The sequence below is a fragment of the Bactrocera oleae genome, chromosome 6 (assembly GCF_042242935.1).
Source record: "Bactrocera oleae isolate idBacOlea1 chromosome 6, idBacOlea1, whole genome shotgun sequence".
In the NCBI taxonomy this organism is placed as follows: Eukaryota; Metazoa; Arthropoda; class Insecta; order Diptera; family Tephritidae; genus Bactrocera; species Bactrocera oleae.
The window spans coordinates 32,598,394-32,620,541 of record NC_091540.1 but is presented as its reverse complement, the minus strand read 5'-3'; the positions used below and the strand labels follow the sequence as shown (position 1 = coordinate 32,620,541).

The 22,148-nt window shown below is 33.7% G+C and overlaps 1 protein-coding gene across 8 annotated transcripts in view; it reads left to right on the top strand.

Moving 5' to 3' along the window:
* Plp (Pericentrin-like protein) overlaps window positions 1-22,148 on the top strand; it is an 86,028-nt gene that overhangs the window by 40,520 nt on the left and 23,360 nt on the right. For 6 of the 8 annotated variants that reach the window (XM_036370843.2, XM_070111769.1, XM_036370842.2 and 3 more), the window contains 4 exons: window positions 27-733; window positions 823-1,048; window positions 1,110-1,250; window positions 2,473-2,808. In XM_036370843.2, the coding sequence (XP_036226736.2) occupies window positions 27-733; window positions 823-1,048; window positions 1,110-1,250; window positions 2,473-2,808 (1,410 nt within the window). Of the gene's footprint in view, window positions 1-26; window positions 734-822; window positions 1,049-1,109; window positions 1,251-2,472; window positions 2,809-9,247; window positions 9,678-22,148 lie in introns of those variants that run through there. The other 2 variants (XM_036370845.2, XM_036370846.2) reach the window with 2 other exon arrangements.

The window sequence follows — 22,148 nt, the reverse complement described above, 5'->3', positions numbered from 1 at the left end:
CTTAATTACTAAACAATCTCTTGCAGACAATGGATATTTACATGGAAGTATCGAAGCGTGACGAATTGATCGCCAAATTAACGGATTCGTTACAACAATCAATAAATGTTCGTGAAAATCTCCAAATGGAAAGCGACAAACTTGCCAATGAAGTTCAATTGCTCCGAAAGCAGCTATCCGATGCACTGGATACTTTGCGCAGGCCGAACTGGCCACGAACGGATTTAGACAGCAATTGTGGTCAACGCATATCAGAGATATCAATGGATTTAATAAGCGAGAGTGATGATGATTTAGAACGGCATTTTTTCACAGACAATGAGGATAAATATTCACGTAATTCACGCGAGCGCCAGTTCTCGGTGCCACGTCAAACAACGGAAATGTACGGCAGTGGTGGGGGGGATATGATGGCATCCGAGTGGTCCCAACCACCTTTCAGCAAGCAAATCGAACATTTTCAGAAATATCTCAACCCGAATGAGGCGCGCCTCTTCTTCATGGTGCAGAAAAAGTTCGATGATTATTTGAGCCAAGAGTTGGAAAAGTGTAAAATAAAATGTGAGCATGATCAAAAAGATATTATTGAGAAATTTAAGGCGGAGAAACAAAGCCAAGAGGTTGAAATGAAAATAATAATAAGTTTACGCGAGGAACAAGACAAGAAACATGCAAAAGAAGTAGAAGAATTACGCAAATATTTTGAAACTAAATGTGCCGAACTCGAGAAGCAGTAAGTTTGTACCCTTACAGTAATAAATTAGATTATAAATTATATATTTAGGATTTTTTGGCATAAATAACGCAATGTCTTTCCTGCAGGTTTTCTGACGATGTCTTTTCGCAAAAATCGCAACACCACCCAGGTGACACATCTTCATCCGAAGGCTCAGACCAGGATCAATTGCCCGAGGACCGAGCCACAGGAACCAGCCAAATACGTTCCAAAGAGATTTCTCCCCGTAAACGCGCACGTGCAGTGCTTTTACTTAGCCCAAGTCATCGTCAAATTACTCCCATTTCTGACGCATTCAACGAAGATGTCAACGTAAGTTTCTGAAAACATATTAAATTCGAATAAATTGTGATTCTCCGTATATTTATTAAAGAGCACAAAAGAAATTACGGAGTTGAAAGCATTCTATCACCAAAAGTTACAAGAAATACAGCGAATTAATGAAGAACAACTACGCATCCTTACCGAGAAACTAAAGTATTATGAAAGCCGATATCCAGATGATGAATTTTTGGTAAGTAATGTATATATACAGTTTTTTAAAAACACTACTGTACTTTTGATTAGTTTCTTATTTCATCATAAATGTTTTTTTGTATCAGCATAAAATGTTGGGGTGACAGTAGTGTTCCATACGCATACTCCACATGGCCTGAAAAGTCTTTGGCTTGTGAATGAAAGAAAAATTTTAGAAAGAAAATATAGTTTTACTTTTTACATACACATTTGTACATTGTACATTTGTTGTAACAGTCCATCAACATCTCGATACCATTTCAATTGAGTAAAAATAGTTTGTTTCCATCTTGCCTTCGTATTTGAGTGAAATATTTTCCCAGTGAGCCACTTTTGAGGGTCGGAAAAAGGTAATAGTTGCTGGGGGCCAAATCTGATTAATACAGTGGGTGGGGGATTTGTTTTTATGTTTTTCTCTAGGATCGATATTCATCGCGCGCACAGCTTTTTCATTTGTATTCTTTTGGGGTCCCAATGAGATTGAGTAACTTATTTAATTTATTTTTAAACTTACTAAAAGCAACTTCAGGAATTTTAGCGATGTTTGCTGGGGGGGGGGGCTGGTATCGTTACTACGAAATTCAGCAAAATACTACGAGTTTGTTTCCTGGTAAGGAAAATTTCGTTGAAAATTCTGACGGTTGAATACGCTGGGGAAAATTTGTCGTAACACTTATCAAGCCATTGCTTTGCGTCAACGAAATTTTCCTTACCAGGAAACAAACTCGCATTTCACTCTTGTCTATTGTAAACAAATATAGTACAGGTAGCGTCACTTTGAAACAATAACTTGAGAAGTTCGGAGGAAAGGTCATGAAAGCATTCTAGTAAAGATTAGTGCTCTAAGACATTAAAAAATATTTTTTGTTTGTGGAGACTTTTCAGCCCATATCATAAAAAAAAAAACTCCGGAACAACTCTCTTAATTGTGGAATCAGGATACAAAAAATAATGACACCTAAAGCTTCAATGCCGGCTAGTTTATAAGTTATTCAATAACATATATGTATATCAATATATTATTATTGTATTGTGGCTTGCACATAAGTATTTTGAATACAGTACTTACTGATTTTATATATTGTCACGTGTAAACGCTAACCGCATGTCTTTTTTGCATCCTCTTTTTGTGCCTTAACCCCATCATCTGAACCATCCATGCATACATACATGTACATATACATCTATATATAAAATTGAAACAATATGCATACATGCAGTCGGTCAATAAAACAACAACTGCTTCGCCCGCTAATGTTTGCACCAGAAATATGTTTAACAAAACAATAACAAATATGACAAAAAATAATTTGAAGTCCACAAACGACGATGAAATTAAACCACAAAACACCAACAATATTGCCAATCAGGAATCAGTATCATTACAAGTACGCGATTCCAATACATCTTTGATTATCATCGACCAGGATGAGCTGAATCTACACAACGAATCACAAGTCATACAAAAAATAATTGAAGAGTATGAAAAACGCTTGCAAGAGCAATTGACGTTGGCTCGCGATGATATTGTGCGTGAGTTGGAAAGGCAGATACAGGTAGGTTTTTTAACAAAATAATTACAGATCTTAGAAATTTGACGTTTTAAAGCATTTAATAAACCTTAAAAACATAACGATTTGCATATTATACTCATAATAACATCTTTTTTATATTTAATATAATCAATGTATTGGACAAACATCATTTAATAATATTCAAAAACTCGTAAATAATTTCATACAAGGTGCGTTCCAAAGTAAACAGGAGTTTAAAAAAAAGAGAGAACAAATGGTTTTATCGAACAATCAATTAATTTTATTCAAAATAGTCTCCTTCTGCTTTAATACAGCTTTTTACACGGTCCAAAAGCATGTCGAACGAGTGTTTTAGCTCGTTGCCCGGTATGGCCGCCAGTATGCCGGTGCAAGCCTTTTGAACGGCCTCCACTTCTGCATAACGCTTTTCTTTCATCGGAAAATGCATTTTTCCGAAAGGTAAATGTCGCACGGTGCCATATCAGGTGAACTCTCCAGGCGCGATTTTTTGGGTTTCGGCTCATTTCTCATTTATGTCCCCACGACCATTTTGATAACGTTGAAACCACTCGTGAACTCTGCTACGGGATAGGCAATCATCGCCATAAACTTGTTTCATCAATTGAAACGTTTCGGTAAAAGTTCTACCAATTTAAAAAACAAAATTTAATGTTGGCTCTTTGTTCGAAGCTCATTTTCGCACCGATGACAAAAACATACTGACACTTAAAACTCAATAACTTCACTTCCAATAGATGAAATGTCATGAAATTACTGGAAGTCGATAAAGGATAGCAGATTCTAACGCACTAGTCGACTTATAGATGGCGTCACTAGCGTTTATTTTGTTACTTTTTTACTGTTTACTTTGGAACGCACCTTGTATAAGCCAAAAACAAATCCCTATTTTCAGTAATAAGTTCCAATATCATTACAAATAAAATTATTAAAATAGTTTTAAAATGTTTTTAATAGAAGCTGGTTTACAATTTGTACTTGAAACTGAGTTTTGAATTATCGCTGCTTTACTATTTTTGTTAATTTTATATGTGTAAATATAAATATTACTTTTAATTTTTATTTATACTTTTTATTATTTTTGCTTTTTTGTTACATTTTGTAAGTCATCAATTCATTACTTGCATGCAGCGGCTTCTTGCTTGTGATGAACTCATTCTACCTTGCATACATTTTTTTGTTACCACTAACAAATCCAATTTTTCAAGTTTTTCTTTGCTTTCACACATATTTTTCAATTTAGTTTTTTACATTTATTTATTGGAGTGCGTGAAAAATTGCATCGCTGTAGGATTTGACGCATTTATTTGATTCGTTGCCAAAAGAGGGCTCCACTACACGCGGTAATATGGACTTTATTTATTGCACTAATGTTTCGTCACTACTACTCGAACCCTCTGTGACAACAAATTACAAAAGATAAGAAATAAAAGTATGAGAGATATTGTTACAACGGATTTATATTATCTAACTGGTCTATTTTTATACTCTCGCAACCTGTTGCTACAGAGTATAATAGTTTTGTTCACCTAACGGTTGTTTGTATCACCTAAAACTAATCGAGTTAGATATAGGGTTATATATAATATATATAAATGATCAGGATGAAGAGACGAGTTGAAATCCGGGTGACTGTCTGTCCGTCCGTCCGTCCGTGCAAGCTCTAACTTGAGTAAAAATTGAGATATCTTTATGAAACTTGGTAGACATGTTTCTTGGTACCGGGAGACGGTTGGTATTGCAGATGGGCGTAATTGGACTACTGCCACGCCCACAAAACGCCATTAATCAAAAACAAACAAATTGCCATAGCTAAGCTCCGCAATAAGATACAAGACAGTTATTTGGTACACAGGATCACATTAGGGAGGGCATCGGCAGTTAAATTTTTTTTAGTGGGCGTGGTCCCGCCCCTAATAGGTTTAATGTGCATATCTCCCAAACCGCTAAAGCTATAATAACAAAATTCACTGGAAGCAAATGTTTTTAGAACCTCTACCTACAGTGTGAAAATAGTTGAAATCGGGTGGCAACTCCGCCCACTCCCCATATAACGGTACTGTTAAAAACTACTAAAAGCGCGATAAATCAAGCACGAAACACGCCAGAGACATTAAATTTTATCTCTGGGATGGTATGAGATAACTTTATAATAACCGCGTTCAAAATTAAACAGTGGGCTTGGCACCGCCCACTTTTAGGTGAAAACCCATATCTTGGGATCTGCTTAACCGATTTCAACCAAATTCGGTGTATAACGTTCTTTTTATATTTCTATGTCATAGTGCGAAAATGGGCGAAATCGGAATACAACCATGCCTATTTCTCATATAACACCATTTTCAATTCCATCTGATTCTTTAACTTTCCACTATGCATATCAAGCAATAATGATTATATCGGGGTAAAAATTTGCGTGAATAATACGTTTAAAGTATGCCTATTGTCTAAATCGAACCAAAACTGTTCAAACCCCTAAGTACTAAATATGTGGACCCCAGTGCCTATAGTTGACTTTCTACCGAAAATATCAGTCAATCCACAAAGAAATCTCAAACGAGTATACCATTTGACTTTGCGAGAGTATAAAATGTTCGGTTACATCCGAACTTAGCCCTTCCTTACTTGTTTCAAAATATTATATTTTTAAAATTAGGTGGGTCGCAAGTTCAAAACCGACGAAAGCCTTTTGCTTTTTTGTTACATTTTGTGAATCATCAATTCATTACTTTCATGCAGCGGTTTCTTGCTTTTGATGTACTCATTCTACCTTGCATACACTACTTCCATGATTATTTTTTTGTTACCACTAACAAATCCACTATTTCAAGTTTTTTTTTTGCTCTCACACATATTTTTCAATTTAGTTCTTTACATTTATTTATTTGAGTGCGTGAAAAATGTGCATCGCTGTAGGATTTGACATATTCATTTGATGTGTTGCCAAAAAAAGGCTCGACTACACGCGGTAATATGGACTTTATTTACTACACTAATGTTTCGTCACTACTACTTGAACCCTCTGTGATAACAAATTACAAAGGATAGGAAATAAAAATATGAGAGAAACAACGGATTTGTATTATCTAACTGCTTTTTTTACTTTATCTATCGTTATTTTTCCAAAATATTTTTAAAATTAGGTGGGTCGTAAGTTCAAAATCGACTAAAGGCATTATATAAATTAACAAAATTTTAACTTATATAAAAAATACTTTTTTGGCATGAAAAGGCTTCTCATAAAACAATTTTTTCACTAGTTATATACATAGGTACAATGCCTGAAACAGTTCCTAAGAAGATCGTTTAAGTATTAAACTGAGGAGTAAGTAAATAATCCCATCCTATCGCTTTCTTAAAAGAAATTCTCAGTTGTATATTATTTCTTTGTGAATCTTAGTGTCACATGGGGTGTTCTCATTTAGCTCAGAATAAGTTTTTCAAAATTGGCACACTCTAACCATTTATTTTATGGATTTATGGTAAACAGATCTGTTTAATATTATAGTCAGATGCCTGATTTACCAGCAGTAAAGGTTTTGGGTAGTCGATTCAACGAAAACATACTTGTTAAACTCCGTCAGAGAGTCACTTGTGGAAATTTTAAATAACCGACAAGTAATACTTTGATATATAGTTAGCAGTTGATATTGGCTTCTAGTAATCGAAAACCAATCATTTTCAAGCCACCAAATTTCTTCTACTTTTTTTTGTAATAATTTTTAGAGTACTTTATATAGAAAATGCATCTGTGAAAGATGTTACAGCTTCGGTGCAGCAGAAGTTAAAGTATTTTCTTGTTTTTAAATAAATATGTACAGGGTGTTTTATTTAGACGTGTGGTTTTCAAAGCGACAATACTTTTTTCGAAGTTTGCCTTTTTGGCAGCTGTTACTTGATTTATCCTCAGTTTGGTTTGCCATTTTATAATGAACATACTTTCTCCCTCTAGAACAACGTTTGTAAGTCGTGCAAATTTATTACGAAAATAATGGTTCGGTTCACGCTACGCGAAGACGTTAATTTTTTCGTCGATGAATCGAACTTTTGGTTGAATGGGTACGTTAATGAACAAAATTGTTGAATTTGGAGTGATGATAATCTACAAGTTATTGTTGAGACGCCGTTAGATTTTCAAAAAGTCACTGTTTGGTGTTCTCTATGGGCAGAGGGAATCATTGGTCCATATTTCTTCTAAAATGAGGTCAGTCAATGGGGAACGCTATAGAGCCATGATTAATGACTTTTTCGTGTCTGAATTGGAGGATGTTGATGTAAAGGATCTTTGGGTTCAACAAGACGGTAATACCTGCCATATAGCCGACATAACAATAATTTTATTGAATTAAACTTTTGGTGAGCGCATTATCTTCCGTCGTGGGCCTGGGGAGTGGCCTGCAAGATCGGGCAATTTAACACTGCTGGACAACTTTTAGTTGGATTAAGTGAAGTCGCTTGTCTACGCAAATAAGCCCGAGACTATTGACGCCTTGGAAGACAATGTGATATACGGCCTCAATTGCTGTAAAAAGTGGTTGAAAATTGGGCCTCTCGGCTGGAATTTACCCTTTTTGAGTCAACCGCGGTGGTCACTTGCCCGAAATATAATAATTTTTAAAACATAATGGCAATAAGGGTTATTTATAATAAAGCTAAATTCCTTGCCATAATGTCATATTATATGCGTTTTATTTCTTCTTGAAAACCACATGTCTAAAAAACACTCTTTATTTAGAAAAAAATATATAAATATCGAAACAGTTTATTGCCGAACAGACAAACCGGTAATATTTGTTTACTATTTTCTATTAAGTTTTAGAGATGGTTCAACAAATCTGTTTACAAAAAACTTTGTCAATGAGGGCCTACAATTTCAAAGTTCTCCACAAGCTACTTGATCGATTTGTACACAATTTGGTTTTTGAAGATTGAAAATAAGAGAAATCGAACTATAATCAGGTATACCTTTCCATCAGATTCTTTTACTTCGAAATATAAACAATATGTATACATGTTATAATATACATGTTATAAAAATCTCTACTCTCATTTAAAAATGCTTGATTATGATCCAAAATTTTCTGAAACCGAACATGAAAATATTTGTGCTTCCAGTTGACTTTACAGCGTATTTATCGGTTAATATTATATGTGAAATATGCCCATGACATTGAGAGTAAATGTTTCCTTAAACTTACTTGAGTTTAATGTCAAAACATTCCTTAGACCCCATATAGATAATTATAAGATTTTCGACTTTCCGATTCACTTAAAACCGAATATATTTGTCAGTATGTGAGATATCTTATTGAAATTAAGTGAACATGTTTTCTGATGCATACCATGATATGGCACAGAGAATTAGTGATGTAGCTTTACGTTTCTCCATAATATCCGTATATTCATTGTAAGTATTTCCGGCATTTATACCGCCCATATCGTATATGATACACTAAATTATTTTCTGTTACACATTTAAAAATCCTGCGAAAATCCATACCTTAAAAAAACTTTTTTCCGAAATGAAACTGTTTAAAATTTTTACAAAAAACTAGATTTTGATAGCTCTCACTATAAACAACGACCCCAGATAAAATAACTGTCAACAATACTAAAAGTGTATCATAATCATTACACGTATACATAATACGGACATAAAATGGGAAGTATTCTGGAAATCTTTAAATGAGACATATTTTGCAGTAGAGTTTCCAACCATCAAAGAAAGTAAAGTAATATTGCAAAATATGTGAAAACAAGACGGCGCTGCATAGTTTTTCGGAATATTATGACGAGGTTTTAAGGCATACATGACATTAAGGCAAACAAAATTTGAAATAGGATTACTATTTACACAAAAAATGTATGCCCTTAATAACTAAGTCTAAACAAGATAAGTCTACAAGTATCGCATTTAATCCCATATCAGTTAATATTTAAGGTATCGCAATGAAATTAGGTCAGCACTTAGCAAGGGTGATTGCTAGTACTCATTGTGTTTATTCTATCGTAATTTGACCATTAATCAATACAAAAGCAAAAATTAGGAAAGTAAGATAATTAACCTTGATAGAGTTTACTATGTAGAAGCACAACTTATTTAATGCCATTGAACTTGTTGTGTTATTATATGTAGTACATAATTACAAATAAATAAATCAAAGTTATGTTGTAAGTTCTCTGGTACGACATTGTCCCTAAGCAATCGATTTTCTATTTGACATTATACTCATACTAATGATCATTCAAAAGTTAATTTAATTTCGTTGGTCCAGAATTTTTCCACTCACTCTCAAATTTTCCCCGTTTTGCTCAAACTCTCCACCTTTGCGCTCTGTTATGATCCAGCGAAGACACTTTCAACATTTCCTCTCTCTTACGCTGTGTTGTTTTTTAATAATACAAGTTTTCGATTTGTCAGTGAACAGCATCAGTACATCGTGAGATTTGTTTGCGTGCGTTCATTGAGCAAGCGGTCTAGTGTTATGCTTGAATTCTAGATTTCTATGTTGATCGAATTAGAGGACACAAATCGTGTCTATGTCATTAAAAAGAGCTTAAATACGTAGCATTTTGAGCGCGTGTGGTTGAAAGTGAAATGTTTTAAGAAAAAAGTAAACACGTTTTCTAAAATAATTAATGAAATGTATGCGAATACATAAGTACAACAAATATCAGATTTTGGCCTGTGTAAAAATTCTGCCTAGTAGTGACAACGAAATTCTTATAAATAAATTCTCAAATAATTTTTAAGTTGTGTGTGGAAAATTGTTGGTGACAAGTCTATAAATATAACCAAGTACCGGCAGAATCGAAATCGACGTTGTGTGTCGATACATTGTGATTTACGGTGATATTTTGACAGTCCTTTGGTAATATAAATTTTATATAAACTAACACATTAGCATATTACATATAAATGTGAGCAAGTATCTTGATTAAGACGTTAAATACATTTTGCTTGTATCTATAAGTTGGCATTCAACTAGTTATAGACCAAATTTTTAGATTTCTTTTAGAAAAAATTAGTAGTTCAGAATGGATTCAATTTGAAGGAAAACTATGATTTTGGTTCTAAAGAGTATGTAATAATTCGTAGTAAAAGTTCTTTATTAAGAATTATTTAGAATATTTTCAACTCTATAAATTTGTTGACTAGTTCGCTTTCAGACAGGAAATTATAAATTTTCTGTTGGCGTTAATATAGCGGTAGAAAACGGTCCTCAAATTATTTTATTGAATGACGTCTAGTTGGCAGTCTTTGGATGTATTAAAAGTCGAGGGTATTCCTGTTAGAGGGGTTTACGACTGAAAGAGTGATAGCTCTTAAGCTTATATGTATATTATATTATATGCATAAAAAGTAAAAGTTTTCTGATATTAACAGTTTAGCTTTTTCTCATATGTGACTTAGCGCGATTCGACAAATGTAGAGTGTTGAAGTATTTTAAAACGAATTTTTTGAAAGTTTCACGACATCGCTCACTCAAATGTTTGATTTCGACACCGAAAACATTTTAAATTACAGATTGAATTATATACAATATAATAAATACAATAATTTGAATTTTCCTTGATTAGAAAAATCAGCTCATCCACATACAATTCACGTTGGTGTTGACCTTACAATTAATTCATATATGTATTTATTTTTGCCTATTCATATATCCACGGCGTGATGTGGCAATCAGCTGATTCAAATAAACATTCAAATTTACATGGAATTTGAAAAATAAAAATATCGCCCACACTTTCCCTTGAATACATTTTTTATTTAACACTAAACAGGGTATATTAAGTTTGCAACGAATTCTTTAACAATCGGAAAGAAACGTCGGAGACTGTAAAGTATAAGATCTTTGAGATATCGATCTGAAATTTTTTTCTCCCCAAGAACCTGGTAATTTGTCGGAACCACCGATATCAGAACACTATAACATGTACCTGCCATACAAACTGATCGATAAAAGTCAAGCCCTTGAATGGACACCTTCTTATTTGACAATATGTCTTCACGAAATTTAGCATAGATTATTCTCCAAGGCAACGCTATAACCTCCGAACCAATTGTTCAGATCGGGCCACTATAGCATATAGTTCAAACTGACTGATTGAAATATACATCATTGAGATAAACATCTCCAAAAAATTTATTTTTTCCTTATTACGTATTCTTAATTCGATTTGAAGGTAGTTTATGTCCAACAACGTGGCTAGAAAGAACTTGTAAAAATTAATTGTTCGTTGAATACAAACCGTTGGCCTGCTACGTTTTCAGTTTTATTAATACATATAGTTGATATAAAAAATGCAAATGGGTATTATAGCTTCGGTGAACTAGGTACATTTGTTCTTTAAACAAAAACCATTGCCAAAAACACTCAAAAATTATCTCCACTGCAAAAGTGTTGTCCGTGTGTACAGCTATAAATAAAGCAACAACAACTGTGAAGATGCAACACTTGCACGTATTTCCTTCTGTAGATATTTATGTTGCATACGTGTTTAACTGCGTATTTATGTGCATTAGAGCGGGTCGTTTTTTTTTCTATAAAATCTCGTATGCGAGAAATATACGTTTGATTTTATTTATTTTCACTGCGATTGTTAAGTATGTATTAGAGGATAATTCTGCAAAATTATGTGTTCTTATTTTTTTCTTAATTAAAGGCAGGATACCGGATACAAGGATAATAAAAAATCGAAATAATCGGTTGTATGGAAGATATGTGATATAGTTGTCCAATCTGACCGATTCCGACAAATTATAAATAGTGTGTCAAAATGCACCCATGTATTAAATTTCATTCGGATATCTCAAAAACTTACGACGAAATTTTTATGATCCTTAAAATCTAAGATTCGCCTTCAAAATCGAGGGCTCAAAATCGGTTTTAGACCCATATTATTTTAGGCAAAGTTCCCCATATGCGACTTTTCCGTCTTTTTGTCTCCCTGTAAATTAACCCTAATTCTAATGTGCATATGTGTTAAAAAACACTCGGCATAGCGCAGATTTTTATGCTGCTGGTAAGAATAAAGTGGACTCTCCAAAGTTCATGCAATTTTCCGATTCCAAAGCAATGCTGTGCGACAATTAAATTTAGTCACTGACTAAAGCAAGCATTTATGCGTTTCTTAATCGCAATCTATTGATGATTATAATTAACAAAGAAAATAAGCGTACACAAAAATAGCAACAGCCGATAAGCAGAAATAAAAACAAGAACAAAAATGCGTATAACTAGCACCTTGCACATGTATTTATGTATGTATGTCCATATGTAAGTACGTAACTGAGTATATGTGTGTATGCACTTGTATACGACTTAACTTGCTAACGAAAACAAAAAGCTTCATTGCTGATTGTTGAACAATTCGTGCTGTAATCACACCAGGATTTAGCCTTTAATCTTTTATTGATTTCCCCCTGAAATGAACACCTTGATGAAATGAGTGTTCTCAAAACTAAAACTATACGAATGTGTGCATGCAGTTGAAGAATAATTGTTGAGATAATACCTTATTTTTTAAATGTGAGAGGATATAAATAGTACAACTATAGTGATAAGTCAATTAAAGTGGAAATAGTGGGATTTCATGCCAAAATGTTTGATTGATTTGTAGTTTGTGTATAAACTCAATGAAGAATCTTTAGACTCTTATCGCTGGTTGGAAAAAAATAAAAATCTTCATTGAGCTGAGAATATGTTCATACTATTATATTCTCGCAACATGTTACTACAGAGTATAATAGTTTTGTTCACCTAACGGTTGTTTGTATCACCTAAAACTAATCGAGTTAGATATAGGGTTATATATATATAAATGATCAGATAGTTCCTTACTTGTTTATCAATGCATACATTTATTTATGTATGCATGCGTATTGCAATATAAATGCAATGCAATTTTATGTTTGTTTATGTCTATACGAGTATGTATGTTTTGTACTACCTCAGCCTGTTTAAAGATATTTGAACAGTTTGAGTAGAAGTTTTGGAGCAATTAGATTTTAATTAAGGTACGAAAAGTTGGTAGGTATTGAGGATAGCCTGTATTTGTATATATAAGTGTGAAATAATTAGTAGGCGACCACTAAGGCTGAGCACTCTTAGGTCATGGGTTCGTTTCATATGAAAAATCTTATATTCTGTTGCTTCGGCCGTATCACTACGCTGATTTTGTTTATCAAAACAAGCACTCTATAGTCCAGTCATTAAAGCTTAAATTAGGTAAGAATCTCGGAATTCAGATACCCAGCTGTAAGTCTGTAAATACTTGTATATTGACACCCTAAAAGTTGTCTCAAAACCTACATATGGTAGGGTGTACGCAACTATTAAATTTCAAGGTCAAAGGTCATAAAAATCGGTTTTTTGCGCTTTTTTTGTAAATATCTCATTTCCTATGGGTTTTTTGCTATTGGTATTTATTATCAATATTGTAGAATACAGAATTCTCTACAAATTTTGTTTAAAAATTTTTTTCATACGGTGAACCGTTTTCGAGATAGGGGGCTTAGAGCGCGCGGTCACAGCATCACTTCAGGTCAACCGGTGCCTCCGATCAAAAACGCGCCATATATAGTTGATGAACTATCGATAAATCAATGATTATAAATATTTGTCAATTTTTATTAACTATTATATTATATTTTATCATTTTCTTCATGCCTTAAATCTTTATCTATTTAATAATACTGATCACCGTTTCCTAAAATTAAAAAATAATGAAGGGAAAAACTTAAATCTTACTATAATTATATTCCCATTAACACTAATGACATTTTAATTAGAAAATAATTAAGTGCATCTTCTTTAAAATCTGTAAATTTGTAAATAATAGGACAAGATATTGATTTACTCATCACTTTAATTGGGCGTACACTGTCTTACGAACAAGAAATTTTCTTTAAAAAAGTTGGGAAAGGCAATGTAAAAACGGAGATATACTCGACTAAAAGTTTTGATAATTATCCTCATTCCAAAACACATATTTTATTTCTGCACGCATTAAGTGGATGTGACACAACTTCTGCGCTTTTTAAAAAGGAGAAAAAAAACATTTTTAAAAGTTTTTGAGAAACTGACCAATTTGGATGAACTAGCTCCAGCATTTGAGGAAGAAAATTGTTCGGCCCAGAGATTATTAGAGAGTGGAACTCAAACCTTATTGGCAGTCTATAATGCTCCGAAATCTGTGAAAAGTCTCGATCATCTTCGTTATATGCATTACGTCAAGTCTACAAAACTTAATAAACCTGTACAGCTTTCAAATATTCCACCAACAAGTGCAGCTGCTCATCAACATTTCGAACGTGTATATTATCAAGTTCAAACTTGGTTAGGGCATGATTTGGAACCCCAGGTATGGGGTTGGGCAATGCGAAACGATTTTCTGGAGCCTATCATGACAATTTTACCACCTGCTCCAGAACATTTGCTAAATACAATTTTCTGCAACTGCAAGAGTGGTTGTGGTTCGCGATGCGGATGCAGGAAAGCGGGCTTGCAATGCTCTTTAGCTTGTGGCCAATGTAATGGGCAAGCTTGTCTCAATGCTCTACCATATCAGAGCGACATTAACGAAGATGGAACTTTTGACCCCGAAATCATGGAAGAACTTGAAACAAATGTCGTTAAAGACGATAATGAAGACCAGTTTGAAATTTACCAGCAGCCGGAAGACGACGATGAAGAGGAAGAAGATGATTAAAATTATAAATTGTAGTTTTTGTACCCTTTATTCCATTTTTTTACTTTTAATAAAAATAAATGTATTGAATGATATTTTTTAATAAATTTTTTTTATTTTTTTTTATCATGTAAGAAGTTATTAATATTAATAAGGTTTAAATTCTAATATAATTCCTATATTTTCATTAACAATTCTGCAATTTCATGGGCAGGTAAGTGTTGTTAAATAAATTAATACTGAATAAAAAGTGGAAAGGTTAGGAAAAAATGATAAAATATAATATAATAGTTAATAAAAATTGACAAATATTTATAATCATTGATTTATCGATAGTTCATCAACTATATATGGCGCGTTTTTGATCGGAGGCACCGGTTGACCTGAAGTGATGCTGTGACCGCGCGCTCTAAGCCCTCTATCTCGAAAACGGTTCACCGTATGAAAAAAATTTTTAAACAAAATTTGTAGAGAATTTTGTATTCTACAATATTGATAATAAATACCAATAGAAAAAACCCATAGGAAATGAGATATTTACAAAAAAAGCGCAAAACCGATTTTTGTGACCTTTGACCTTGAAATTTAATAGTTGCGTACCCCCTACCATATGTAGGGTTTGAGACAACTTTTAGGGTGTCAATATACAAGTATTTACAGACTTACAGCTGGGTATCTGAATTCCGAGGTGAACTTACTATAATTACTGGACTATCTAGGTTTACGCTAGCCTTCATTCAAGAAGAAAAGCCATAACATGTCTAACCCGTTGCTATGTTTATTATATCACGTGAGAGGCGAAGGAAGTTAACTTTTACCTGTGTACAAATCCATTCAAAACTTACAATAATAAACAAATATTAACGAAATGGAAGAACAACCGTTGTATAACTGTTTTTAAAACCGTTAGCCACTCGAGATTTTATTTATAAAATAGGAGTACGCACGAGCTACCAATAGACCTAGATAGATTAGTCTGCACAGGAAATTCGTATCAGTTCTATTTTTTGGGGGTTTTCCGAAATATCTCAACTTGTTATGATTGGCCTGGTTTCTGTGTTTATAGGAATACAGTCGATCAAAGTTTCATTACATTTTAGGTAATAGTTACGATATCATGTTCTTCCATTACATTTTCATCTAAGGCAATAAAAGTTTTCGGAATTACTGAAATAATATTTATTTACGCTTGTTAGAACAGTTTAAAGCCAAAAATGGCAGAAATCGTTCACTAATCTCTGATGCATTTTTTTTTATTGATTTTGTTGTCGTGTAGATCCGGAGTTAAATTTTTTGGTCACCCCAGGTGTAGTTCAACGAACGGCCAAATAATAGTCTTTCATTAAAGTACTACTAAACGCTATACCTTAAATAAGTAGTGTGAATAATTTGCGGAGAAATTCTAAACAAACTTTTTCGAAATGAGACTACTATGATTTATTGAATAGTAAATTTTATTTCTACACAATTACCTACACGTTATAGGCCTATCTGTATATAAATATCCTTTCATATTTACCTATACACGTGTATTTACTAGCTAATAAATTCACCGAACCCCTTAATGCCTTGATGCTTTCACACTTATGTAGGTTGTTGTCTGTCTTCTATTCATTCTTAATTTAATTTAAACGTATAAATCTTTAAATTACCATCCACTGCTAACACCCTGTGCCTTTGGTCGAAATCGAAACTTAACGGACGCTTCTGCTGTTGTTGTCACTCAACTATTAAGTTTAAGCGTATATTTGAATATTTATATGTATGTGTGGAATCTATAATTTGATTTATATCTGACCGTTAGAAGACAATTATTGGTTGACAACTGCTGGTTTATTCGTTGAAAATCAAACACATGTTTGTATAAAGGGGCTTATGCCTATCATAGATGAATGCACACATATGCATGGCAAAAATGTCCATATTATTCTCAGCATTTTTGTACACATACTTATCTATTAATAGTTTCATTGCGCCAATTCGCGGCCAATTTAGATTATTGAATTGAAGTTCACAGTATTTGAAAAGAGTCGCGGACTTCTTAGAATAAATATAAAATGGTATCAATGAATATAAGTTATACGATATATCGTACATATCTACATGTGTTCTCTACGTTCATATGCTAAAATTACATTAGGGTGATCTGTAAAACAGTCAGAGGTATGATGTTCTTAGTTCCCAAATCAGTAATACTACGGTTTGAACACGCATCAAAGATGACACCAACATAAAAATAGGTCATATCCTACAGTTTTTTTTCGATAAAGCGAAAGGCGCGTGAACATGTGAATAGGTTTATGGGCCTGATACTTTACAACGCTCTCAGTTGGGCAGGAGCTAAACATTGCACAAAACTCATTTGGAGCCATTAATTAGGCTGGATACAAAATTAAGCTCGATGTATGAGTTCTACACGAGTTAACGTAAAAAACCTCACGGAATCGCTGCTGAATCACAACAAAATGGATCCATTTCTAAAGCGGATGGTTAGGAGATGAAAAGTATTTTACGGCAACGACAGCGAAAACGGTTGAAATCAATCGCTCAGAAGCGGTTACCTTCGGTCAATAGAAGAGAAATTGTGTTCCATCAGGACAATGCCATGCCGCACACATCGATTGTGACTCGCCAGAAGTCCCGGGAGCTTGGTGGGGAAATTCTTATGTATCTTTGTCCGGACCTTATTTACCGGACCTGGCACCTAGTGATTACTACCTGTTCCTATCTATCGCGAATTATTTTGCTGGTGAGGAACTCTTCTTAAAATAAGCTTGTGAAAATTCACCTAGAACAGTGAAAGTCCTCCAAATGGCAACAACTTATCGAACAAAAGGGTGAAGATTTGACCTTTATTGGATTTTTATAGTTTTGCTAAATACAACTTTCAATTTAATGCGCCACTTTTTACCAGATCTTATACATACCGTTCATATGTTAAATTCTGAGGGCTCTTAAATATTTTGGAGTTCTTTACAACTCATAGTTTTTAGTTGATTTTAAGCTCTTATGAATACAAAGTACTTTCGAAGTTTTTTGAGTATTTAGATAACAAGATCACAAGAGTATTTAAAAACTATGAAATATAGATTAATTTTAAATGCTAAAATATAGATACATTACAAATTTTTTTTAAAAAGTATGCCTTCATTTTAACAATCTCTTCTGCTCCATAATCTGTAAGATTTTTTACCAAGAAACAGTTAAATATACCTACAAGGAATGTTTTTGGCACTTCTAAGCTAATGTTTTGTTCTCGATGTCGGAAGTATTATGTCCCGAGCCCGAGAAGTTCCCGAACGCTAGAAGCTCTATTTTGTGTCCAGAATCTATATACATACAAGCTTTTTCACTTTTTATAATAATGTACGATACATTGATTTAAAAAAAGCCAAAAAAAAAAGATGTTTTGGCTTTCAAGTGACTTATCTCTTAAACTATTAAAGTTTTAGAGTTGCATCCAAGAATCAGAAGAATGTTGTTTTATTAGTTTTCAAAAGGTAATTGAAATTTATTTAAAAAAATCCAGTTTTCTCCAAAAAGTCCATTGTCGAAGACAAAAAAACAACTTGAATCAATTGACACTCTTTAAGGAAAATTAACATTTGTCCAAAAACCATTACTTAACTACTAAAGCAGAATGCTTCGGGTCGTTATTCATAAATAAAGCAGTAGCCACCATTTAAATTGAGTTAAGCTGCTTTGAGGTAGTCAAATTATTTTTAAATATTGCTGAGTAGTCCATTTTTATACTCTCGCAACTTGTCGCTACAGAGTATAATAGTTTTGTTCACCTAAAATGGTTGTTTGTATCACCTAAAAAAAATCGAGTTAGATATAGGGTTATGTATATATAAATTATCAGGATGAAGAAAAGAGTTGAAATCCGGGAGACGGTCTGTCCGTCTGTCCGTCCGTCCATGCAAGCTGTAACTTGAGTAAAAATTGAGATATCTTCATGAAACTTGCTACACATGTTTCTTGGTATCGTAAGACGGACCACTGCCACGCCCACAAAACGCCATTCATCAAAAAGAAATAAATTGCCATAACTAAGCTCCGCAATAAGATACAAGACTGTTATTTGGTACAAAAGATCACATTAGGGACGTGGTCCCGCCAAACCAAATTCACTGGGAGCAAATGTTTTTAGCACCTCTATTGACGGATATCTGGGATGGTATGAGATGACTTTATAGGAACCGCGTTCAACATTAGTCAGTGGGCGTGGCACCGCCCACTTTTAGGAGAAAACCCATATCTTGGGCACTGCTTAACCGATTTCAACCAAATTCGGTGCATAACGTTCTTTTCATATTCCACGCCTATTTCCCATATAACACCATTTTCAATTCCATCTGATTTTTTCACTTTCCAGTATGCAAATCAAGCAACAATGATTATATCGTGGTAAAACTTTGCGTGAATAATACCTTCAAAGTATGCCACCTTGTGACCAAGAATTGTCTAAATCGAACCAAAACTGTTCAAGCCCCTAAGTACTAAATATGTGGACCCCAGTGCTTATAGTTGACCTTCTACCGAAAATATCAGTCAATCCACAAAGAAATCTCAAACGAGTATACCATTTGACTTTGCGAGAGTATAAAATGTTCGGTTACGTCCGAACTTAGCCCTTCCTTACTTGTTTTCATATGAAAACAAGAATATCGACGTCATTTGATATTACTAATTTCGCGAGTACTTTTGTTCTCTTGCCATTATTTGACTACCGGAGCTAGGAAATATTAAGATTGTTGTTTGTTTTCTTCAAAAACTACAACCGCACAAAAGAAATTTGCAAACCATACATACATACCTGCATTTAAAGTGTTGCCAAGTAAGATATTAAAATTTTTTGCAATGGTTAAAATCAAATTTGTTTAATATTAAAATGTTTATAAAAAACGAAAAATAAAAAAGATTCACATATTCTTACTTTTAGTTGTAGCTTAAAAGTTTTAATAGTTTAGGAGTCAAGTCACTTCAAAGTCAAAACATCTCCTTACAAGTTATTTTTGGTTCACTGTAGATTTTTCCTTTTATGAGAAAACTTTTTGGTTATTTCGTTTTCGTTAATTGTTGTTTACTCATGTTCCATATACTGTAAACTTCTAAAAAATATATTTTGTATACTTATAAGTCGGGTGTTTTTTTCGAGGCATAGAATTTTGAGTTGGCATTACTGTTCAAGATGGCGATTTAACAAGTCAGTGATTTATTCTCAGTTTGGTTTGTCAATTGATGTTCAGGAGCTGTGGTTCCAACAAGACGGCACAACATGTCACACAGCTCGTGCCATTTGGTGACCGCCTAATTTCATGTTTAGGTCCTGTGAATTGGACTCCAAGATCTTGTGATTTAACACCGCTAGACTACTTTCTGTGGGGTTATGTAAAGTCATTGGTCTATGCGCATAAGCCACAAACGCTTAACCATTTGGAAGACAACATTCGCCGTGTTATTGCTGATATACGGCTACAAATGTTGGAAAAAGTCACTGAAAATTGGACGTCCAGATTGGACTACATCCGAGCCAGCCGTGGCGGTCATATGCCAGAAATCATATTTAAAATGTAATGCCACAAGATTATCTTTCGGATAAATAATTTAATTCTCTATATTTAAAGTTCTATGCCTCTAAAAAACACCCTTTATATAAATAGTATAAACATTTAAGTACACAATATTATTTAAATTCACAGCATTAGCCTTTCGAATGAGCAATTTCTTTCTTTAAATATACATACATATGTACAACGTCCGATGTGTTTTACGTGAGTACCTGCTGTCAACTGCCTTAGCTCACGGTGCTCCAAAGCACAACGTAGGGGCCGTCCATAAATTACGTCATTGATTTTTTCAGATTTGATGCGGTTTTTTTTTAAATAGATAGACTGATTCTTAAAGAAGGTTTATATGTATAATACATGTAAGTACCACGGGCGAAGCCGGTGCGGGCAGCTAGTATTTTACTAGGTGTGCTGAAAGAAATTTCTTTTTAGAAATAATCTTTTTGTACGTGAAAAATAAACTATAAATAAATAAATAAGAATGACGTCAATTTCGAAGTCCAGTTTTTACCAAAAATGTTAAAAATCCAATATATCTCCATTTTCAAGGACCAAAAAAAAACTTGTACAGTTTGCATAAATTGACATTTTCACACTCTTTAAGGAAAATTAATACTTTGTATGTATGCCTTTGCCCTCTATCATGATTTGCAGTCTTTTATTCATAGAATGCAACAAAATTTTGTGTAAGTTCTGGAGGTATATTTCGTAACTGCATCTCCATATAGGCCCAAATGTGTTTAATAGGATTGAGGTCTCTGAGGAAAATGTGGCAGTACTTTTTTCAAGTTGTACAACAACAATTCCTTAACGAGTCGTTATCCTGAATAAGGCAGTAGCCACCATTTAAATTGAGTTTAGCTACTGAGGCGGCCAAATTATTTTGCATAAAATGAAAACAAGGTTACTGGCACCATTTGCTCGCACTGCACCCCTTTTGCTTCCATTGCACCATATACTACTCAATTCAGCCTCCTTTATGCAGACAGTCTTATTTAATTTTTTATCTTTTAGCGCTTTGTCCTCCTTACGCCATATAAATTGACGACCATCAGATCCAAATAAATTAAATTTGGACTCATCGGTAAAAATTACAGGAATACAAAATTCGTTAATACGGTGGATATACTCTTTGAAATATAGTAAACGTTTCGCAATATTTCTCTTCGTTATTTGAAGCTTGCTTCGTGGTGTATACGATTAAGATCGAGCGAATCTTTCTTAATACTCCGAGTAATTTTTCTTTCAGCATGGGGTGTGTTAATTTTTTTTGGACCTTCCGCCAACTTCTAACTTCACCAGTATTTTTATACTCTTGCAACATGTTGCTACAGACTATAATAGTTTTGTTCACCTAACGGTTGTTTGTATCACCTAAAAATAATCGATATAGATATAGTATTATATAAATGAATTGATGAAATTTGGTATACTTGGCACCGTAAAACGGTTGGCATTGTAGATAGGCGTAATTGCCATAAATAAGCTTTACAATAAGACACAGGACTGTTATTTGGTTCCACGAATGGCATTGGCAAAAAGCATCTGTAGTTTAAAATATTTTGAAAAAGTGGGCGTGTCCCCTCCCTCTAAAAGGTTTAATGTGCATATCTCTTAAACCACTAAAGCTATACTAATCAAATTCACATCGGACAAATCTTTTTAAGACACCTATAGACTGGGTGAAATCGGGTGATAACCCCGCCCAGTCTCTATATAACGGTTTTGATTAAAAATACTAAAAGTGCGATAACTCATTAAATAAACAAGTCAGAGGTTTAAAATTTTACACGACAATACAAAAATGGGACAATGAGCGTGGCACCGGCCACTTTTAGGTGAAAACCCATATCTCGAGATCTACGATCGATTTCAACCCAATTTTGTACACAACATAATCATGACATGCTTATGTTACAGTACAAAAATGGCGGATTAAAACCCCGTCTACTTCCCATGTAACACCAATTTAAATTTCCTCTAATTTTTTTACTTTCCAGTATACAAATGAAGTACTTTTGAATATGTTGAAATAAAACTTTGCAAAGAGCATAATATTGAATATACTATAGT